The sequence below is a fragment of the Ophidiomyces ophidiicola genome (assembly GCF_022830035.1).
Source record: "Ophidiomyces ophidiicola strain CBS 122913 chromosome Unknown scaffold_6, whole genome shotgun sequence".
NCBI classification, from domain to species: Eukaryota; Fungi; Ascomycota; class Eurotiomycetes; order Onygenales; family Onygenaceae; genus Ophidiomyces; species Ophidiomyces ophidiicola.
The window spans coordinates 680,830-703,387 of record NW_026054646.1 but is presented as its reverse complement, the minus strand read 5'-3'; the positions used below and the strand labels follow the sequence as shown (position 1 = coordinate 703,387).

The 22,558-nt window shown below is 50.0% G+C and overlaps 6 protein-coding genes and 1 non-coding gene across 7 annotated transcripts; 3 read left to right on the top strand and 4 right to left on the bottom strand.

Annotated features, from left to right (window-relative positions):
• Positions 1-815: 815 nt before the first annotated feature.
• LOZ57_002376 (uncharacterized protein) lies at positions 816-1,943 on the top strand (the record flags this gene model as incomplete). Its single annotated transcript, XM_049251449.1, has 2 exons — positions 816-1,263; positions 1,312-1,943. 2 exons carry the CDS (start codon positions 816-818, stop codon positions 1,941-1,943), a joined length of 1,080 nt encoding a protein of 359 aa, XP_049109749.1.
• A 1,728-nt stretch (positions 1,944-3,671) lies between these two features.
• On the bottom strand, positions 3,672-6,941 carry HOS3 (histone deacetylase; the record flags this gene model as incomplete). Its single annotated transcript, XM_049251448.1, has 1 exon — positions 3,672-6,941. One exon carries the CDS (start codon positions 6,939-6,941, stop codon positions 3,672-3,674), a length of 3,270 nt encoding a protein of 1,089 aa, XP_049109748.1.
• A 396-nt stretch (positions 6,942-7,337) lies between these two features.
• Positions 7,338-7,422, bottom strand: LOZ57_002374. The gene has a single exon. It is a non-coding gene; the product is annotated as a tRNA-Pro (tRNA).
• Positions 7,423-9,461: 2,039 nt separating this feature from the next.
• LAP1_3 (Leucine aminopeptidase 1) lies at positions 9,462-10,700 on the bottom strand (the record flags this gene model as incomplete). The annotated part of the gene is made up of 3 exons (XM_049251447.1): positions 9,462-9,698; positions 9,753-10,487; positions 10,557-10,700. The coding sequence occupies 3 exons, from the start codon at positions 10,698-10,700 to the stop codon at positions 9,462-9,464; spliced, it is 1,116 nt and encodes a 371-aa protein (XP_049109747.1).
• Positions 10,701-13,072: 2,372 nt separating this feature from the next.
• Positions 13,073-14,177, top strand: LOZ57_002372 (uncharacterized protein; the record flags this gene model as incomplete). Its single annotated transcript, XM_049251446.1, has 3 exons — positions 13,073-13,311; positions 13,446-13,885; positions 13,975-14,177. The coding sequence occupies 3 exons, from the start codon at positions 13,073-13,075 to the stop codon at positions 14,175-14,177; spliced, it is 882 nt and encodes a 293-aa protein (XP_049109746.1).
• A 2,132-nt stretch (positions 14,178-16,309) lies between these two features.
• Positions 16,310-17,432, top strand: LOZ57_002371 (uncharacterized protein; the record flags this gene model as incomplete). The annotated part of the gene is made up of 3 exons (XM_049251445.1): positions 16,310-16,463; positions 16,537-16,807; positions 16,907-17,432. 3 exons carry the CDS (start codon positions 16,310-16,312, stop codon positions 17,430-17,432), a joined length of 951 nt encoding a protein of 316 aa, XP_049109745.1.
• Positions 17,433-19,205: 1,773 nt separating this feature from the next.
• BEM1 (bud emergence protein 1) lies at positions 19,206-21,351 on the bottom strand (the record flags this gene model as incomplete). Its single annotated transcript, XM_049251444.1, has 4 exons — positions 19,206-20,180; positions 20,253-21,002; positions 21,125-21,241; positions 21,346-21,351. The coding sequence occupies 4 exons, from the start codon at positions 21,349-21,351 to the stop codon at positions 19,206-19,208; spliced, it is 1,848 nt and encodes a 615-aa protein (XP_049109744.1).
• Between the last annotated feature and the right edge of the window lie 1,207 nt (positions 21,352-22,558).

Here is a 22,558-nt window from a genome sequence, read left to right as displayed (position 1 = left end):
AGTACTTGGTAAGGCGCTACGGGTCCAGGGTCTAAAGCCGAGGTCAAAACAGAGCCGCGATGCATTTTACACTTACCAGAGCTCAATACACACAGCTTACGGCAGCTCCACCATCTCAATTGCTAGAGAATGCTTAGTTAGTAGGATTGGTGGATTGGCATGCCAACTCTATCATGCATAAAAGAGGAGAGAAAAAGTGGTTCGTTGTCCACTTCGTTCAAAAATCCCAGTGCAGTCTTAAGCATGGCTCCTACCGAGTACGCAGTAGCTCGAGTGAAATTCGAGTTCTTCTCAAAAATCCGAGTTGACGCTATGACATGCACACCCAGGTCGGGGCTGTATCGGAGACTCGTTCCGGACTGCCGACGATATTCCACGTCGCTACTCCACGGGGATTAGGCTTAAGTCAAATTTTGGGTTCTCCTTGATACCCATAGCATAGCTGTGCGCTAATAGTCTCATATATGATTGAACTACTGCTATTCTGGAATATTGTTGCATTTTCCGGCATGGCTGATATGTTACAGAGTACGGAGTACGTTCGCAAAAAATACCGCCACTTCCTGTTTAGTGAAACTCGTATAAACTGACATGCATCATGCAGCATTCTTACCACTTTGTCGCCCAGGCATGCTTGGATCAGTGGTTATTTGTGAGCTGCCCCCAGTCATTCCTACTCCACATACGGAGTGCAGACTACCTACTCCGTGGGGTTTAAAAGACCGATTTCTCCGCCACTTCTGCTAAACCTCTTACTGCCATTCTCTACAAGCTGAAACTTGCCATACATAGCTACCTTGTTTTAACCATACAAAATGCCTACTCTGCTCGAATTCCTTAGAGCTCGTGACCCCAACCTGGACAGATCCTATGTCAAACGAGGACCTAATACGTTCAATGCGGCATGGGATACAGTAGACCGTGTTGAAAACTGGCCTGACTTCAACTTTGTGAACTTGATTGCTATGCTTGGTCCCATCCTCCATCACCAGTTTCACCAACATGAACTTGATATACCACCCCAACCTTCCCGTGCTACTCTTCAAATTGTCGATGAAAAATCTGTTACCAAGCTTCTATCAAAATGGACTCATACGCGAGTTGATTGTGCTCTGGAGAAAGCAGTCCACCTTCTTCAAGGCCGCATGATGCCAATATCCTGGGCGTCAGGAGGTCATGCTGATAGTGCTGATGAAGTAATATATCCTGACTGGGCTGGAATTGATTTGAATGATAGCTTTCCGACTATCAACCGCGTCCCAGGTGATACCAAGGCGTCTGGAAAATGACATACTGAAATGCAAAACGAAGACGAACTGGCTGAATTTTTGAAGCCAATAAGCCAAGTCATGAACTATGCTAAGTTATTCAACACTAGATATGCATATGTTGTCTCGGACCGAGAGGTTGTTTGCCTTAGAAGAACCATATCAGAATATGAGGGAACTCCACTCGCCCGTGGCCGCGAACGCCGTCCTCTTTTCCCTACAACGCCGATAGGACACTCTAGTCAAATCTCCATGGCATCTTCTACTCCGCCGCCTCCCAGTAGCCCTCCTGTTCAAGTGGTGATTCGGCGCCAGCAACTGCCACAGAGCTCCCAGTTATTCCTTACACCTGAACGAGCCCGACAGTCACCTCGCATCTTACTTTCTTCTCCTAAAAATATAAGCTCGTCTCCGTCCGCTTATACGGATAATGGAAACCCCGATGTTGCTGAGTGGATAGTTGAGATGGCAAGAGTCCCCTGGGGAGAAACCAGGCCAAATCACCTCACAGTTAACCTTGCCATTTTTTGGATCCACATTTTGGCAGCATTCGACATCGACATGCAGTCTTCATACCCTCCTTTAGGAAGAGACTTGGCAAGGGAATACGGTATGTCCATTCTTATCGTCACGTTTTCGTTTCTTATGACCTTTTCGTTAGGCATTCGGGAGTAACCAAAGCCTAAAACAGCCAGTCTTTGTAGCAACGAATATCCTGGTAAGGGTTTTGGGCCGTTTAACTTTAATTGAAGCGGAGGAATATAACATTCTGAGAAATTATGGGCTGGTAGAATGCTGAGTATGTAACACAACTCGGATAGATGTGAAACTAGCTACATCTATAGTTGACTGGATTATCAGTGAGCTCTGGCACCTTATTTAACGCCAGGCACCCATGGTTCCCATCTGCATTTTCCAATAATAATTACTCAGGCAGATCTCGCTCACTTCATTCGCCGTTCCACTCTTTCTAGTAGCTGCCAAGTGCTCCTACCACAATTCTATATGCAAAAACGGCGCAGCTCTGGAGCAGCGAATGAAGGGAGCGAGCTCTGCTCGCATTATAGTACTACTACTACTGTAGGATATCTCCCGATCAAAATGCTACATAGTTATCTATCTTGTAACTAAAGATTTTTCTTTTCTTTAGCTGGCGAAACCTCCGTCTGGCTGAATCCTATGACTGGGGAGGCGGCAACGCCAATCGCTAAGTTAGAAAGCGACCCTGACCTAAAATACTACCGAACATGAATATCGCCCACTCACAGTGCTTGCAAGTTTTGAAGAAACTTGCCAGCGGCAAAAAATGTCTATAATTCGACTGCAAAAGAATATTTTTAGGCACCACACTTGAGGTCACCTTCGATCTTACTTCCACGAAGGCAGCATAGCTTCTCAGCAAGGCGCATTCAATGGGCCAAGGATCTTGCAAATGTCGTGGAATTTACTCATAACTGTGCCGTCAGACATGGTGATATTGTCTGCCGAAGCATTCTACTGAACTCAGGAAGATCCATCTGGCTGTGTGATTTTGCAGGCTCAGGGAATAAGGATGAAAACTCTCGTGTTTATCTAGAGGCCTCCCCCTACCTGTGTCGAAGCTAGAAGGGCAACTATCCCCTATGAACTGCATGATTTGGGAACAACTATATATGAGATAATAACCTCATCCCGGCCATATTGGGATGAAACTCTTGAGGGACGGGATGCATGGGATGATGAAGACAGATCGCGTAAATTTTGTAGGGAGCAAAAGTTTTCTAGTTTTCAAGGCTATCATTCTAGGTGACATCATCGATGGACTCTGACATTACGGATGTTCTTTCGCCAAAGAGGTCAAGCAGGAAATTGATAATCTAACGTGGCGTTTGGCGCGAGCAATCGATATATCCTCTCCAAGGCGCCATCACTTGGATGGCGGAAATAGGATCTACATCTAGGTATCAATAGCAACCAGAGTTAACAATCGCCAAAGGCAATTTTTGTGGGGAAAGGGGAAAGGCGAGAGCTTGATCAATTGATCAAAGAGCACCCACATATTCCAGTATGTTAAAAAAAAAATTATGGATTCAGATCCTAAAGCTTTCTCTGCTATTGTGGAATCGGAAAAAACTAGACTGCTAGATAAATAAAACATAGAATACTAAGAGAGAGAACGGGCTCATACAGATCGATAAAAGAAAGAAAAGTAAAGTAGAGCGTTAAGGGGGGGAAAAAAATAAAAGGAACACCGACAAGGGTATATGAATCCAACAATCTGGGGTATTATGCAGCACCAACTCCAGTAAACTAAACATGGCTATGAGATATCAGCAAAGTAGCACAAGGGACGAATAATCGTACAAATTTTTCGAAGAAAGGGTAGAAAAGGGAAATGGACTCGTAGAGTGTACGCGCCATGCTTTACGAAGCAGACTTATCCTGATCTTTGGCAGAAGGAGCAAATGGAATAGCCGAAGTTGATGTGAAAATAGGGAGGTTCTCTCTTGTGTACGCTGTTGGGGCAGCAGATTGGGTTGTTATTTGTCTATGGGCGATTGGCGATGTTGGAGTAAGAGGCGGGGAGAAATAAGACTCTTGCTCGACAAGTTGATGGTGCTCGAGGCTTTTAGCGGTAGAATGAACATCTGTGATTGGGGTTTTCGCTGGCGAAGCCGAGTTTGATTCAGCAGGAAGGGGAACCATGCACGCATCGGGAATATCGGGTTTCAAAGTCACTTCTGGAGGCTGCAAAGAAGTTGGGGGTAGGGGAACTCTCGAGGTAGGCCTTGGTGCGGGTTGCCTTGCTGTTTTAGCTGCTGGCTTCTTCTGAGGTTTCGTTACCACCTTTTTGCGTTCTTTAGTAAGCCTGGCGGCTTCCAGAGCAGCATGCACCTCTGGGCTTGGAGCTTTGAGGTTAATCTTTTTCACGCCACGCAAGATTTTCTCAATATCATCAGGAAGAGTCGCCGTATTCGACGTTGCCATCGGAGAAATTAAAGTACTGTTGTCAAGAGCTGGTGGACAGGGGATTTTGTCGCTGGATCGACCACCACCGGTCACTCTTGTCGAACTGATTGCCCTTTGTTTTTGAACCGTTAAGCCACTAGAGGTACCAAGTCTTGGTGGCTGAACCGGTGCCTTGCTTGCTGGACGCACCGATGGTTCACGAGCTTTACGAGGAGGAGTACTCTTCGGTGTTGAAGTAACTGCAGAAACTACGCTTAAAGCTAAGCTTGGTACCCTTTCTAACGGATTAACCGCTTCGGGTATATGAATTGACGTTTTAGAATCAGGGCAGTCAGGCAAATCCTTAGATGACGCAATAGTTGTCCGACGAGTAGACCTAGAAGCAGGCCTTGTATTTCGTGCTTCTTCTTGAAGAGCTGCGATTTTTGGCTTTCTTTCTCGAAGCTGCATATGGCTGCGCTCAGACACACTTTCAAGGTCAGACCCTGTGGTTGAATGTCTCTCCCGTTTAGTCCGAGGGTTCTCGACTTTCAGTTCAGTATGCTTGAAACTAAATGTTTGTCTGTCGGTTGGTATCATGGCTTTCCACAATTCAACCGCAGCAAGAGCCCAATCAACCTCAGGAACCGAGGGGTCATCCAAAAATAGGTGGTGGGGAAGAGATGAAACTCGATCCCGAATTGGAGTGAGGGCTTTTGCAGCTGATGCTTGTGTATGGGCCAAAAAGCTGGGTTGACCTTTCTCACGGGGTTTGCGGATCTGCGGAGGGGGCGGGCGTTGAGAAATGGCTTCTAACTCTTCCAAAAAGGGAACACTCCACCACGCGGAGTCGAACCTTGTGGCGTTACCGGCCTTCTCGCTAACAGTATCAGCATTTTCATCGCTTAGCATAAGACGGCTAAGCCCAGCAGCAAGTCCACTAGGACTATCTTTTCTCTCGGGGCCTCTCGTATCCGAGAGGGCGGAAATATGGCTAAAAATGCCGCTGGTAAGGGCTCTGTCACTGTATCCTCCTTCAAGAACACTGACTATCCTCCCATCAACATTCAGACCTTCCTCCTCAGCAAGCTTGACAATATCGGCAGTAAATCTAGCGTAGAAATCTGTGGGGACGTTAACTTTGTGTCTCTGCATTCCAGCCCCTTCCCATTCACTAGCATCAAAGCCCGCAGAAATAAAAATTGCGGTTTTCGGTTGTATAGAGGGCGAAAGACTACTTAAATACTCGGAATGGGAACGTAGAAAGCGCCTTGCCTTCTCCAAAAGAATTATGTATTTCGTGTTGTACAACTTCCAAAACTCATCCATATCTTGCCACGGTTCGAGATGCACATTCCAGATAGACTGACCATGAGCATCCTCAATGCAAGCGCTGGCATTTATGACCTTAACCGGGTCCCCATCTTCGCATGGATATGAGTTGATATCGTGTAGACTAAAATAGCCAATCTTAGTTTTTTTGAACGAGGCGGCATTTTTGGATGCTGATGCAGCTCTTTCGTTTTGTTCCCACGTAATAGTCTGGGATCCATCACCATGGTGTAGGTCAAAGTCGATTATCGCAGCATGTGTTAGGCCGTGGGTCATGGCCGCATGCATTATGCCAATATGTACGTTATTGATCCAGCAAAATCCAGACGGGTAGTTCGAAGAACAATGGTGCCCTGGAGGCCGAATACACACAAATGCGCGCCGGGTCGCGTCGGGCGCAAAGACGGCATCAATAGCTTCGCAGACGCCCCCCAATGCACCCTCGAACGCAGCTTGCGACTCTGGACAAAGGTAGAGATCACCCTCATGCAACTTCGCTGTTGAACTTGAGGCATTACTTGCGGAGCTGCTTGGGCGAACAAGCTCTTTGCCATTCATCGCCAATCGCGATTCGGCTGCCTCACACATCGCTGTCAGCTCTCCCATCCATTTGGTTCCGTGGATATGCGTGGCAGCTGCAGAGTTTAGTGACACCGAGCGCGTCGTTTTACGAATTTGGAACGGAGGAGTTGGTATGGAGTGCACATCAGAATCAGGATGCGGCGCGAAAGGATTGTCTCCCCATCTCTTCCCCATCCGAACATATGCTGCAGCTACCCCCAATATGCCCGCGTGTAAACGTTCTGGACGTTCAACGATAGATTCCAAGCCAGCCTTGGAAGTTCTTGGTCGCGCATAACGGTGGCCAAAGCATGAATCATGAAGAAGCACAACGGTCTGCGAGTGCAAATTCGTGGATTGATGGAGGGCGAGTTCTCTCGCAAAGTGATCTGCTGCGATTGACAAAGCGGTATGCGGCGGCGACGGTGAAATGCTCTCTGACATGGCGGAGGGCGATCTGGGTATTGCTGCCATGTTTATGGAGGACCTCCTGGACGCGCCAGGGCACGGAGAACTGCAGTTTCGTACGGAGCGTAGCGAGGTGATAGAGAGCCGTTTTTGCAATGACGGAGTCGACAGGCGCCTGTCGTCTTTTAAAGACGCTATGCTTGTAGTTCTTCGGGGAATAGGAGAGCGATAGGCAGTTGGGTCATGGTGCGGTGTTTGATCGCGGGGTCGGTAGGAATGGGAGAGCGTTCGCGCCGAGGAGTGTGGCAGAGGCGAGTGAGGAGTCTGTGAAAGCTTCACAAGCGGCTCATTGCCATTGCTTGTTGTGAGGGGCTTGTATCGGCCAGACGATGACGATCGCGCTGCGTCCCTCAGGGAGACACTGGACAGCCGCCGCTGGTCCATGGGTGCCTGAGCGAACAAACTTCCAAGAAGGGCCGGCCTAGTGTGTTTGAGGGAAATAGCCTTCGGCAGAAGTTTGGGTAACGGGCATTAGCTCCTGAGTTTGTTTCTGCGTGCTGGGTAGGATCAGCCAGCGGGTGGTGAAGTAGAGTGGAGAGGAGAGGAGAGGGTGAAGGTGAGCTTCATCGCATGGTTAACTAACTATTTATCTAAAGTTTCTTTCTGCAGGGGCACTGCACTGCCTGTCCGGCAACACGCGCACTCTGTGCAAATCCTCTGCGGCACGGCATTGTGCCCGGCAGGCTCTTTAGCGGCCACAGACAGCAATGCGGTCCAAACAGCAGGAGTGCGCCCTGACACCAAAAACAGCCTGTGCCCAAATACCAAAAAGAAGCTCTGGGGTCCCGCCGCGATTCGAACGCGGGGCCTCTCGCAGCTTTGAGTTGCGCCCAAAGCGAGAATCATACCACTAGACCACGAGACCCGTGCAGTTCCAGCCGGCCGGAGCTGCGCTGTGGAGGAGTGCAGGAGATATCTGGAGGATTCCGGATACTCCTAACCTGCGACGTTGGCCTCACGATGTCAAAGAGTGTGTCTAGAACCAGGATGTTGATTACGGGCCCCATCCCGTTGGCTGACTGGCAGGCATCATAGCCGCAAATGGTACGAGCATGGACGGCAACTGACTATGTAACTATACAGGAAGCACCGCAATATACGTCGATACCTTTTATTTCACAATTATTAGACGTCTCAGGCTGGGCACAAATCTCGGACAAAGTTGATGAAACTTGGGGTTAGGTTTGGCCTCCACCGTTGGACTTGAAAAATGACACTTCAAGGTAAGCGAGACTTCGGCTTTTTGTCCCAATTGCTTCGCTAATGGCTGGAATATGGCGATGGAATAGCGGCAGACAGGTGACTCTCCAAATCGCACGCCCTAAAGTAGCAGATCAGCTTGCTGCTCATCTTTCTTCAGCGCATGAGCCCAAGGTCAAAATTTCACATGGTGACCATCTTCGCCATGTACTCCAGCCTTGAAGGGTTCTCTAGGTTACAATGAAATGGCAGGGCTCATATTGAGACCTTGTCCTCTGCCAAAGTGTTTCTGAGAGTCATCTTCTCCGGCCTGTATTTCTTGGATTCCAAACGCCACGTCATCTATACAAATATTTAGCTTTCCCAGGGGCTTGGTCCCAAGTAACAAGGAATATATCTTAAAGCCGGCAACATCCTCCTTGTTTTTGGGGCCCATGTTGCTAATGATGTTGAGAATTAGGTCCCTCTATAGGGGCACAATCCCATACATAGGAGAGTGAACGAGGGCCATGTATGTGAATTCTACAAAAGAATTGCAATCGGGATTGTGACGAGTGAGACTCGCTGATTTGGCGACGTGTCTTTCTGAAATCCTACTCGGAGAATTATGAACATACGACGTAGATTTATCGAGTCTAAGGACAATGGTGAGCCTCCTAAAAATATACCACAGCTAGAATAGAAGAATAACACTATTTCCAGTTATATATATCGCAAATCTTCCCAGAGACCCGGTCGTTCAGCGGAACTGACTTGACATGCAGTGGGTATTCGTCCAAATAACACAGCTTTGAAGCATTTACTATCAGAGCTAGGGCCGATGAGGCCATAGTATCATAAATATTTTCAAAAGAAAGTATATGAATGAAAATACTTGCCTAGAAAAGAAAATACCAGCATATGCCAGGCGAATTCTAGGCTTCTTATGATTTACTCACGAAATTTATTAGTATCTCTAATTGGATATTTCCTTTGTCATGAGAGTGAAGATGTGTGACTCTTTGGAGGATTTTTCAAAGAGAAAAAATGGTGCCGCGGGTGGAAAAATCAGTCCACAGTTGCATACTTAAAGAATTGTCCCTGACAAGTTACCCCAAATCTTAGGACCCTCTATTTGGCAAATTTTTTTGCTATCCGGATCAATCAGGAGCAACTGTTAGAACTCCATGAGCTATGATAGGTCCACCATACCGGACACTCTGGACTATCATCATACGGCTAAGGTACCGTGAGTTTTCTTCAGTATTGTGTCGAAAATCGACCCAACCCCCTCTCAAATCATGTGGCATCATAATTTGGGATGCATACACATACTCTATGCATTTGAGATAAAGGATGCACAGAGATGCATGTTGACCCTGTACAATATATACTTTCGCAAACGGAAAGATTACAACCGAGTTAAGAAAACTCCCAGCTAGTTAGTATCAAGCAAGAAAAGATTGAAAAAATAGCCAACTTGATTCAAGGAGACTTATGTACGGTGTATTTCCAAATATTTACATTGAAGGGTACTTTTCCTATGCTATAGGGAAAGGATTGACCTGATCGGTAAGCGACTCTCGAAGTCGTCATTCACAGACAGACAGATAGTGAACATTTGTCAACCAAGTTGGGCAGCTCCCAAAGGTACTGTCTTTCTTGGTTTCATGTTCGAAAGCGGGTATCACTGCAAGAACGGAAGAGTAGTAGAGCTACATCTCTTTACAAATTGTTCTGGAAAGCAAGTTCGGTCATGAAACCAACAACCAACTTGGCGTGCTCCAACATGTGGTCATAGTTGATGGTGCTGAGCTCATCAGCGGGACTGTGGATGGTAGGGCTGATGTTGTTGAAAGCAGCTTCGGCAACCATAGCGGATGGGAAGCCATATCGGTTGGCGGAAGCGTGGTCAGAGCAAGCATAGCCGCAGCGAGTGTTGACGTATGGGAGACGAGTGTACTATTATATGGTTAGTCTTTCCGCCTACCAAAGTTTCAAGAAGCGAATACTAACCTTGCCAATGACGGTTCGGGCAAACTGGCTCAATTCGGCGTTGACGTTGTCGGTGATGACACCGAATTCCTCACGAACTCCACGCTTGACGAAACCAGTCATATCCTGGTTCAACATGGCCTTGATCTGTTTGCGCTGCTGCATGTAGCGGGCGAAGATATCGGCAGAGCCAAGGAGACCAAGCTCCTCACCGGCATACCAGTGGAATTCCATGGTGTTGGGGGCGTTTCCGGCAACAACATCGCGGTTCTGGAGAACACCGCGAAGGGCTTCCAGAATGGTCATGGATCCACTTCCGTTGTCGTCAGCACCAGGAGCGCGACCGGTGGCACGGTCTCTCTGGTTGATGCTGTCTTGGTGAGCACCAACGACAACAGTCTTCTCAGACTTTCCTGGAAGAGTGACGACGATACTGAATTGCTTGAATTTATGGGGGAATTTCTCGACCTTGGCTCCGCGAGCTCCTGCAGCCTGAACAGCGGCCTGGGCTTGTTGCATGATCCAGGTGGCGGATTGCACGCCTGTTTCAGACTGATAGTATCGGTTGTGGAACTGTGTCAACCGAGTGAGATCCCGTTGCATGTTCTCCTTCGAGAGCTCAGCAATCATAGCCTTCACAGCTTTCTCTTGCGTCATTGTTCTGGGAAAGTTGGTAGCAACGTTTGCGGTGCGAAAGCTGCTGGGGCGGATGTTCTGTTCGACTTCATGGGTGATATCAATGAAGTCTTTTCCTTGCTATAAACCAATGTTACGTCAGTTGTGCGACATTCAGAAGGATGTGGCATATAAGGACGCATTACGTACCATCTTTAATTCCATCTTCTGATCTTCAGTCACCCATTGTGTTTGTCCTGGGGCAGTTTCAACTAAGAACTTGCCCTCGTTCTGGGACGGGACGGACGCTGCCAGAGCAGTGGCACTAAGTGCCAACAATCCGACGAACTTCATTTTCTGAGTTTGTGAGAGAGTCGATCTGCTGCAACAGGGGAAGAGAGAAGGAGTGATTTGATGTAATGAACAAGAGATGCTGAGATGAAAACATTCAGAAGTGGGATTCCCTTGGGGGTTATATATCTATCACTCGAGGAGTGAGGGAAAGAAGCGGGTTCCTACGGCTTCGGGCCGTTTATGTTTGGGTAGTATTTGGCGGGCAACACATGCTCGATGGGAAACAGGCGGAGCCACACCGGCTGCGTTGAGATGATGATATTATTGTTATCATCGTCATAAATTATGATAGACCCGAGCCGCCCATCCCCGGAAAGGTCGCAATTCTGTGTGTATTAGCCGAGACCGAATTGTTTCGGGCAGTTTGGTTTTGATATGACGCCCCACTACTAGACTAGGTTGCTGTTGATAGCGGCCAAAGCATCCGCCTTCTGCTGGGGTCGATCAGGAGATCTCCACAGGAAACAAGCGCGGTCTCGCTGGTGGCAACAACCATTTTTGCTTCTAAGATCTCTTGTGTTATGGCTGTTTTATTGGTAACGGGTATATACATTCAAATTCGCTGCGTTGACACTGCGGTTCTGGAAATTATTTGATGAGTTTCGAAGATTCGCGTTCTGAAACGTCGGGCCACTACAGTACCTACTTCGGGCCACATCTGTATAAAGTTGAGAGTAATCCCAGTTTCCCGAAATGGGCGATGATCCGCGCAATAAACAGTTGGGCCTGTTTCCTCACGAAAAACACGTTTCATCCACCGCAGATTACCGATTCTCAAAGGGCATGGACACTTTCATTTTCCCCGGGAAATTCTGGGGAGAAAGGGCAACTGACGTTAAAAGTGGCGTAAAGTTTCGAGAAAGCACGCGGAATCAAGGGGCTGGGCACATCTAGACTGAAGCTTTCCTTCTATGATATGGGGGGCGAGCTAATATATGCCAAATACGATGGTAACTGTACTCCGTATATGGGGTATATGTACCGGATCAGCCGAAAGTGAGTCTATCCTAGTCCTGTTTCTCTTCATCAGCGACAGCAATAATAATCAACTGATGCACACAAACCCAAGAGTCAATTTATTATTGGGTGATTAGATGTCCCTTGATTCCCGATGCGCCAATCTGATCCATTGCCGATTTTCAACAACAAGCACCAGGCACAAATCAAGCTCTGCGACTGGCCTAAGCGGTGTGGTGGGATCGCTGTTCAACACCAGGTGACGTTGCTTATTCTCAGCTCAAGGGGTTGCAACTCCATCTCCTGAGACTGGAAAGTGGGCGAGATCCGCGGCATGGAGTAGTATGCCGAGCAGCAAATCTAACCTTCGCCGCAGCTTGAACTTCTTGCCGAACATGGGGCCCCTGCAAGGTTAATGTTTCCAGAAGAATGGAAGAAACTCCGTCTCAATTCAGCAGAATTCAGCTCAGTAGGGTAACCTTGCAGGAGTATTAATCTTTCAGCTTGTGGGGGTATGATCACCCTGTAACCCATTATAATATTTATTATTACTCGGAGGTCAGAGTATACTAGGGCCGGACGAGTGAGGATGATGAACCGTCGTCTAAAAGCCGGGCAGACGATGCAGCACGTGAGATTAGGTTTCGGTGCCAAGACGATCACCAGAGCCTGGGGTTTGCCAACCGGAGTGCCTTGTCCCGCGCTGCAAGATTCGGGTGCGAAGCGACCTCGCCTCCTCTTCCCCGGCCTTGAGTTAGGAGGCGGAGATGGTACCATCGCGCCCGCCCAATTTCCGCGTCAACCCAAGTACTACTGCCAGCACCACCACGCCTTTCCAAGGATTGGTGACCACGAGACCCTCCCAGCAGGGTTTAGCCCCATGCAACCATCTTGCGCTGCCCCGCCATCAGCCCTCACCCGCGCTTCGCTATCTTTATTATCGTTGAGCTTGCCGTGAGATACCACCATCACTAACCACTCCATACTGCGACAGCGCGTGATTGAACCTTGCTTCCCCGGATTCGGTTCAGCAGAAAGTGCGGGGGGCTAATCTCGAGTCATCACGCTATCGTTCGAACTCGTTCCCTCCACTTCCCGAAGCCCAGTCTATAACAGCACTTCGTATTCGCCCCATACCAAGTCATCCTAGAGAGCCATTGTCACTGACTGTGGCTTTGTGGTAAGATCCTCAGAAATATTGGCATCACTTCGGCCCTAAACAGGGTCTTGTCGGAGATTTCGAGCTCAGCACTGTCCCTACTCTCCAGAGCCTTGATGCGAGTTTGTTATTACTACTTACCCAGATATCACTACACATTCAAGAGGTCATGGCGGATACATTGGGCTCTTGTAAGTGCCTTAATTGTTATCATTAGAACTGTGGACGAGGCTATGTTATCCCCTGGCCGCTGACCATGGCCTTGAATTCCATCCCCTTAGACAACCCATTCACAAGACGAACAACCCATAGTCGCAATACTCTACTGGCATATCGAGCTTTGGTGCCCCTCTCGTGGCTCCTTGTGGTCATTTTTGGCATCTACTACTCTCTCAAGCGTCCCCATGAGGGCCACAATGGTTCCACCATTGGAGGACAAGCAGACCTCAACCCAACGCCATTTTCACAGACTAAGATAGTCACGATAATATATTGGTAAGACGAAGGGCATCTTCTAGAAATCCCAAATAGTACATCCGTCTCCCAGGACTCGTGGAATATTGCCGGCCCTTCTCTTAATTTAATATCTATACGCCACTTGATTTGTTCTTGGCTAACTTGGTTGTCAGGATAATTCTTCTGGTATCCCAAATCGTATATATGGGGCATTTGGGCTCCTCAAACGTGGAGAATCTCACTACTGCAGCCAATGTTGCACCGTATTTTATACTCAACAACATATTTATACTATCATTCATCCTTCTATGGGTTAGTGCCCACTTCTGGGCGGCTGAAGTTTTCGATATTGCATCCCTAGTTAACCAGGGATTGCTGTATTGGAAATACCCGGCTCTTCCTGAATCCATCCACCTACCAGTAATAGCCGGCCCGTATGCTTGGTCAATTACAACCCTTTTCTGGAACGGCGCCGTTGCCATTGGTGGGAACGGTCTTGCAAAGAGAATCGTCGCCAATGTGTTTATCTGGGCGATGTTTCTATTTGGACAAGCCCACATCATGGCCCGGAGTGATCAAGTCCTTGGATATTCTCTCAGTCTTTTGACTTTCTGTAAGCAGATTCAACCCCAATCTCGAGGGTGTCTCGAGAGGCGGGCGGGAAGCGTTTATTACGCATCCAAACTAATGACTTAAATCTAGCTCTGGCCCTCAAACAGCTCGCGCTTAAGATCATTTCCCTCCAATGGATCTTCGCATTTATCATCTTTGGCCTTTTTCTCGCTTCATCGCTTTTTAGCTCAACCACCAGGTACCATAAGCGCGATTTCTTCCTCAGAAATCTTGTGGAACCTGAATCCACTGATCGCGAACGAGCACCACTGCTCACCAGCGAGGAAAATTGAGCCCTCAATTTATAAGGGCAGTATATTGGCTAGTTAGGCCTCTTGCTCCCAGCATCTGTAGTTGTCAACCGTACTGAAATTGAACTTACTGCAATAATAGGACGAACTTGAGTATGCTGATTTAGCAATGCTCCTGATCCTGGATCTCCCAGATCAATTAATAATGTCTGTGCTAGGGAGCTATGTTTTGCATGTCGCGACTTCTAGTTTGATTCAAAACAATTGATTTTGGGGTGTGCTGATAATGTTATGATATCTTACTTTATGATTTTATGGGTGTATTCTCCGTTTCCAGAATGAGATATATGCATGTATGTATGTATGTACGTATGCATGTCTATCGTAATACTAAATTGTGTTATATTTAAATCCACTTCTCTTGTTCTTATTTCTGAATTAGGGGCACACAGTATCAAAAATAGACCTCCCAAGCCAAAATAAGACTTACACTATTTTGTGCTCGCCCAGTACCCTATGCATAATGGACACATCACAAAAGAAGCTGGATCTAATGAAGCCAACCATGTATACTCCGTACACAGCTTCAACCCAGCTGAAGTGGTAGAAGTAGCGGTATATTATGTGTCTTCAGGGCTGGTATTTCAAGTACTTGGCAATGTGATAAGTAACCTAGGAAAAAAAGGCGGGGGAAGTTTGGGAAGCAGAACAGGGGGGATGTGGAATAACAAGTTTCATGAGGTGTCATGGGGATTGTAGTGTGCTGCTCTTAGGCGATCAAATCTTGCGATTTTGTTGATTCTGTGTATAGTTACATATTAGTAGGGGTGAGTCATCGGAGTTCCCTGCTGGAATAGTGTGGTTTCTTCTTTTCCAAGCGACACCACAGAGCAAACTTGGGTAATATCTTGCAACATGCGGAAGGTGGGTGCTTTCTGAGTACCATGATCGCTATGGAGAGGCCATGGTATGTTAACAGTGGACGTAGTAGCAGTTCTTCGGTCAGTATACCTCTCCGAGTAATAAATTGAATACTAACGAAACTTTTCCAGCGTTAGAAATAGTTTCCGTCGGGCAAGCCGGCTCAGGTTAAGAATTATAATCGGACGCAGACAGAAAATCAATCCCTTGAACAGACTTTTGATATCCTAGGCACAAAGAGTCTAAAGCAAGAGCAAGTTACAGGCTTGGATAATGAGCAATAATAGGGAAACGGGTATATCGACCGGTAAGAGGCCGTTATCAATAAGGAAATCGACAGCACGGTCGGAGAGTATAGTACTAGCATCCGCTGGTACGTATTATCCATATCCTGCTACTTCCCTCTCGCCTGGCTGTTTAAACTCCAAACATCATCTGATTGTGGGCGTCGGCGGTCGGGCCGAACCGGGTTTCCAGCGGCCAATCTCTCGTTGCGGGCCAGTTTAAGTGGTGGTGAATGCTAATCGAATAATAAGACAAAAGCCAACATTTGTCCGATATTGACAATAGGCCAGTCGTGGTACGAAGTACAGTGGTATTCTAGCCGGTATGACTCAACGAACAACACGGTTTACTATTCTAGAACCTGGCCTGTCTACTCCGTACCCGGCCCCGATTCCCGCCCGCAGATCGAGCCAGGGGAATCGGTCTGGACTTGCTTTCCCCAGATCTCAGCATGCTAGGCGGAGATCGTGGAGCACCGGCTGGGCCAGCTGGTCCCTTTTTGCACAGCGTTCAGACAGCCGAAGAGATTATTTTTTTTGCATCGCGAAAATAAATCGAAGTTTTGCCGGCCCAGCAACGAACCGGCCTTGGCGTCGCTGACACTACAACGGGCGGATCCGGCGGGCCATTCACAGGAGCCCGTTTTCTAAGCCGCCGCCCCCGACGCTTGGAAACATCAGGCCACTTCACGTCGAAGGCGCAGAATTGCGAGTCTGGCCGTGGGATGCGGCAGGTGGGCGACAAGCCGAATATGCCCGATGGGCCGGCCACATGATAAAAAGGGAAAGGATGGGATTTGTCTGACGTGAAGGAGAACTCATTCTTTCAGACAGCAGCAAGGTATAAAGGGACTCTGCGTGGTGATCTAGAGATCCGTGAGCAGCTAATTGTCTTGTCAACCTTCTTATTATTCCAACTACTCTGTGCTCTGTACGCCAGCATTCCAAGCCACTGTTCCGGTAGAAAACATGGACGGTGGAAAAGCACCGCCCCAGAGCCCCAACGGCCATCAAACACAGAAGAATGAAACGCGGCGAATACAACACATCGATCGCAAAGATCTCTATATAGACCTAGAAGCGCGGATAAAGTACCTCCACAACTTTCTAGACTTTAACTCCAGTGCGTTCCTCAGCAGTCGGCAAAAAAACAGATCACACGCCACAAACCGCTACTCACTGACCTGCATTTCCAGATGACATCGAAGCCTTAATAACCGGCTCCAAATACATCAAAGCGCTGATCCCCGCCGTCGTGAACATCGTGTACAAGAAGCTCCTTCAGTATGACGTAACGGCGCGGGCGTTTACGACGCGAAGCACCAGTTTCGAGGGCGCTCTCGACGAGCAGCCGGACGAAAACAGCCCGCAGATTCTGCATCGGAAGATGTTCCTGCGAGGGTATTTGAATAAGTTGTGTTCGGACCCGAGTAAGATGGAATTCTGGGAGTATCTCGATAAAGTGGGGTGAGCGGCCATTCTTCATTATCGCCTTTTTTTAAAAAAAAAAAAAAAATCACAAACCCAAGAATATCAATAGCTAACATATACTCTTTTTCTTCCCAGCATGATGCACGTCGGCCGCGGGCGGCAGCACCCGCTGCACATCGAATACGTGCACATCGGCGCGAACCTGGGGTTCATCCAGAACGTGCTGACGGAGGCGCTGCTCTCGCACCCGCGGCTGCCGCTGCCGCGCAAGATCGCGCTCGTCAGCGCCATCGGCAAGGTCATCTGGGTGCAGAACGACCTCTTCGCCAAGTGGTACGTGCGCGACGGCGACGAGTTCCGCGACCAGATGGAGGAGGTCATGGTCGAGCGCGAGGGCTATCTGCATGGCAAGAAGATCATTGGCACCGAGGAGGCGGCCGGCGGCAGCGGCGGCGAGGAGCAGAGTGAGCCGGATGCCGAGCAGAAGCCGTCGATGCTGCCGCTGCCGCAGCAGCGAGGGGGCGCGGGGAGTACCAAGGGCGGTGCTGGGGGGGCTGCTGCGGTATGTCCGTTCACCGGAGTTACGACCAAGGTTTCGGGAGTCAGGCTTGATGATAGGGATCTCAAGAAAGAGCGGGTGGTCTCAGAGCTGCCTGGGTAGTAGTTCGAAGCAGCCCTATATGCATGGAGAGAAAGAACCCATACCTCCCATCCTGGTTGATTAGTTAGTTGGTTGCGCATGAAATATGTATATATATGATAGATAGCACCCCCCGGCGAACAACAAATTTCTCTGACGCGATTCAACCAAGTTTTCTTGTTCGAGATTATCCCCGGCCCAAGGCGGTCCAGAAGCTCTTAGCATGCCTAGCGAGCCTCCCCCAACCCCCCGGGCGTGTGATAGATCTCATTGGAGATATGTCGACGTCGGACGACATGGCGTTCCATACCTAGAAAACAACACCCTGCCGTTTTCTATGCTGTGTCGAATATGATTGTTACAGGTGCTAAGTATGTATGTACATATCCCGGACAGTCGCGTGAGTCCGGAGCACAAAGGGTCGGGTCCGGTCAGGTCCAGGGATGCGTGTCCATAGCAGAGTCGACATATAGGTCGGGGCGTGTACGTATGGATACGTGTGTTGTGTGTGTGTTGTGGGAGGTTTGGTTGGTGCCTTGCATGAATCGGGTACCTTTGTGGATAGTTCAATGCTGGGCCAGCCTTGCGGTGGTGGCCCATCGCGAAAACAACAATCCCTAAAAAAAACAATATTATTCTATCGTGCTATTATTTTCTGATGGACATGGGCGAATATGCGCAGGTATATATCTGGTGTTTGCTCCTATATATATATTCTTCGATGGATATTGCTAGAACCTTGGATCCTGTGTGACATGGTGAAGTGGGAGTAATATAGCTATAGATCTCCGTAGCCAAGAAGAGTGTTCCTGGTCAGGGTAAATGGGATTTGTTGCAGAACTGGCGTGTTTTTTGGTTGACCATTCCAACAATATGTACTCCCGTACTCCGTATGGTTGCTGGCTATCAAATTGCAATGAAAGTCATTCAAGAAATGAATAGTTAATAGATGGCAACTATAGGAAAAAATATTCATCTCCAAAAAGCAAAACAAAAATAAAAAATCAACCAAAATCATGTCATGTAAACCACAAACACCCATCAAATATTTCGCATCAAAAAGAGATAGAGAAAAAAGCAAGCAAATTTTGTAACATCAGCATGCTGTCATACCATGTTCGTACTTGTCCAATTTTGTAAGCCAAAAAAACAAAACCAAAAAAAAAAGCACGATAACCAAAGCAGGGCGCGTGGGTGAGGGGGAAGGGGAGGGGGGGTGGCGGGAGAGGCATTAAGCTTGCTCCATCTAACATCAAATCAAAATACATACGATTTTCCTTCTACTTGTACCATGGTTCCTGCGATGACATGTCAAGGGGACGGACATAACCAAAAAAGAAAAAAAAAAGAGAAAGAGAGGGGGGCAAGGAGGAAGGGGATCCTTGATTATAAGAGGAGGGAAAGACAGATGGGAAAATACGAGGAAACGCCATGGAAAGGGGGTGGGCCAAGCAAGGAGGGCGGGAAAAGAGTATGAAGTCGTCAACAAGTCAATGACACATAAATCCGTGAGATAGATAGATAACTGAGAGAGGTAAAGAAAAACCAACGCAGATCCAAAAGGAAAAAATGGGAGGAGGTGGAGGAAAGAAATGGTATCCAGTAGATGAGAAAAAAATAAAAGAAAAAATCACGCATGAAAAATCCCACAAATAGCCATAAAACCATAAATAAGCAAAATAAATAAAGAAATAAATATCATCATGACAGGGCGGCGATGGTTTGATATATATCAAATAAAAAGCGTACTCCGTAGATGTTGGCACAGCAGAATATATAATAATGAAAATCAATTCACATCAGCCCAACATACACCATCAGCTTCTGATTGCGCTGCATCGCCACGTCCAGGTCGGCATCGCCCAGCAGCTCGACGAACCCGCGCGACGGCTCGTCCTTGTACCGCAGCATCACGTCCTCGTCGACTTTTAGGCGGTCGCGGATCTTCTCCTTGAGCTGCGCGAGCGCAATGTCCGCCGGCACGCGCACCACGATCAAATCGTCGCGGAACACGACTTTGATCTTGACCGCGTTGGCGCCAGCGGCAGGGTTGTTGTTGTTTGATGATACCGACGACTGCGTGAGCGCGCTGCCCTGGCGCATCATTTTCGGCGGCGGGAAGTCGCCGCGGGTCATGCTGGACTGCGACACGGAGCCCTGGCTGCGCTGGTGGTGGGGGTAGACGGCGGTGGTAGCGGAGTTCATCTGGCCCTGCGAAGACTGGCGGGAGGCGCTGGGGGAGAGGTCGTGGCCGGACGAGAGCTGTGAGCCGGTGGAGAGGCGGTAGTCGTCGGCCACGGCGTTGGGATCGATTTCGAAGTCGCCCGCACGTGGGGCGAAGAGCTGCCGGACGAGTTGGCAACGCGAGATGTGTGGGGGCATGGATAAGAGTTTCTTGATGTATTCGTCCAGGTTCTGGCGACGGCCATTGGAGATGGCGTTGGTCACATGCGTGACGGGGCCGGGCATGAAGGGCAGCGTGCGGGGGCTGCCTTTGTTGCCGGCTTCTTCTTCGAATTGGGCGAGCAGGGCGATTTGGAAGTCGTAGAAGTCGTGGTAATATCGGGCAAGTTCCCACCATCGCCCGTCTTCCATCTGGGCCTCGATGATATACCAGTACTTGTCATTATCGAAGCAGTAACGGGGGATGGAGGCCTTGATCGGGGCGGGAACGGAGTAGTAGCCCTGCTGTCGTTGTTGGGGGGGTAGATGTTGTTGGCCGGAGGGATATCTCTGATTCTGGCCTTTGCTCATGCTACGTTGGTGATACTGCAGGGACGGGGTGTTTAGTTAAATGCTATTGAGGTCGATGTGTTTCGATGATTATGATTGAGTACTCACATAATCGTTGCTGTTTTGATGGCCGCTGTTGTTCAGCGACATTCGCTCGATCTCAGAGGTGGCAGACTGCACGCCTCCGCCCTCGAACTTGCCCAGGGTGATGGAACTATTCTTGTACTCGGCGGTCATCTTCTTCCACTCCTCGACGCGGGGCACGCCGGCGCGCTTGACGGCGTCGTGCGGGTCGGCGACGGGCTGGCCGGTAGTCATGTCGCGCACCTCGATGAAGGAGACGGGGATGAGGCCGGGCCCGCCGAGGCGGCCGATGGGCTTCGCAACGAACCACTCGGGGTTGGACTGGGCGATGACGATGATGGCCTCGCCGGCGCGGGCCTCGAGCTCGTCGGGGCGTTCGGCGTGGAAGTCATACTGCACGACGCCGTAGACCATGGCGCCGGAGGTCTTGCCGATGGACGACATCCTCTGGGCGCCCTGCTTGGTAGTGTTGGTGGAGGAGGCCGGGTCGGCGGTGCGGTCGGAGAAGCCGGAATCGTGCAGGTCGTCGTGGAGGGTGCGGTGGTGGTGGTGGTGGTGGTCGTCGTCGTCGGCGCTGAGACGCTCGGTCTTGCCCAGGACCTCGAAGAAGGAGACGGGGACCAGGCCGCGCAGGTGGGCGGAGAGCGGGTTGCAGGCCTCGTACCAGTCGGAGTCCTCCTCGCGGCTTATGACATGGAAGAAGTCGCCCTTGTTGAAGGCGAGCTCGTGCGGGTTGGCGGGATCGGGAGCGTAATCGTAGAGAGCGCGGATGACCTGTTGGGCGGCGGGGAGGGCGGGCGCCGTGTGGGTTAGACGAAGAGAAAATTGACTTCTACCGGGACCGCTCACTAGCAGGACTAGGTTTGCGCAGCAACGAAGCGAGGATAACCACTCACTTTCTTGGGCGGCAGGATGGCGACGGCCGACTTGGTGGGCAGCGAGGCGTGGTGCTGGTGGTGCGGGAGCTGCTGGGGCCGGGGGTCTTTGTCGCCCTTGAGCGAGCGGCGGATGGCCTGGGCGGGCGGACGGTCAGTAAGAAGGAGTATCGCACGGCAGGGCAGGCTGATGTCGTCGGGTCCGGGGGCGGGCAGCGGGCAGCGGGCAGCGGGCAACGTACCTTCATCCTATCCTATCGACGGGGTCTCGCTGAAACGAGGGTGAAATTGGGCCGTTCGCGCGGCGAGTCGAGAGCCAGGATGGCGCGGGACGGGGGTCGCGGGTGGGTGAAACGAGGAGGGCCAGAAGAAAGGAAGAAGAAAAGAAAGAGAAGACAGAAGGGGGAGAGAGAGAGAGAGAGAGTAGAATCGCGAGTAAAGAATAGCGAGAGCGAGAGAGAAGAGAGAGAGAGCGAGAGCAAGCGCGCGACGGCGAAGGATGGCTAACTAGTTAACGATGGCCGGGCAGCGGTCGCACAGGACGCACCGCACAGGCAGCACAGACAGGCGGCGCGAGAGGACGCTGGATGATGGGTAGTAGTAGTAGTAGTAGTAGTAGTAGTAGTAGTAGTAGTAGTAGTAGTAGTAGTAGTAGTAGTAGTAGTAGTAGTAGTAGTAGTAGTAGTAGTAGTAGTAGTAGTAGTAGTAGTAGTAGTAGTAGGCACGCCGCACGCAGGCGGGCTGGGGCGAGGGAGTGGGCGGGGAGGAGGAGGGGAGGAGGGGAGGAGGGGAGGAGGGGAGGAGGATCGCAGGGAGGATGGCGATCGGGGGAGGAACGAGAGAGGGAGCGATAGAAACTACAGAGAGAGAGAGAGAGAGAGAGTAGCTACGGGGTACAGAGAGAGAGAGCAACTACCTAAGACGATGCATGAGCGCCTGGCCTGCCATTTCCGCCCCGATCGAGCAGGCGGGCGAGGTACCTGCCGCGCGCCCGCCGCCGCCGCCCGCGCCGCGTACCTAGCCAGTTAACTATCTACATCGACATGACGTCGCATAACTAACCAACTAACTACAAAACAAAAATAAAAAAACGCCATCAGGGGCCGCCGCACCGCCACCGCGCCAGCCCGCCGGAGGTTTCAACCCGCGCGCGCGCACTGACTTGCCCGTCCTTCATCTGCCGGGCGCGTGGCGCCTGGAGCTTACACTATCCAAGGACCCTGCGCATGATTATGCACGCCTGCCTGCCTGCTGCCCTTCCGCTTCGTCCACCACTACGACTATCATACCACCGCCTACGCTGCGCAGCAGCCTGGCAGCTTCAGGTTGCAACCCTCCAAACCCACGCCCGACGCGCCCCCGGCCAGCCCGCACGCGCGCCCCGCCGCGATCGACGCCCGCCCTGCCAGCCCCATCCCTGCCCGCCCAAGCCTGCACGCCAACGCCTTTCCTGCT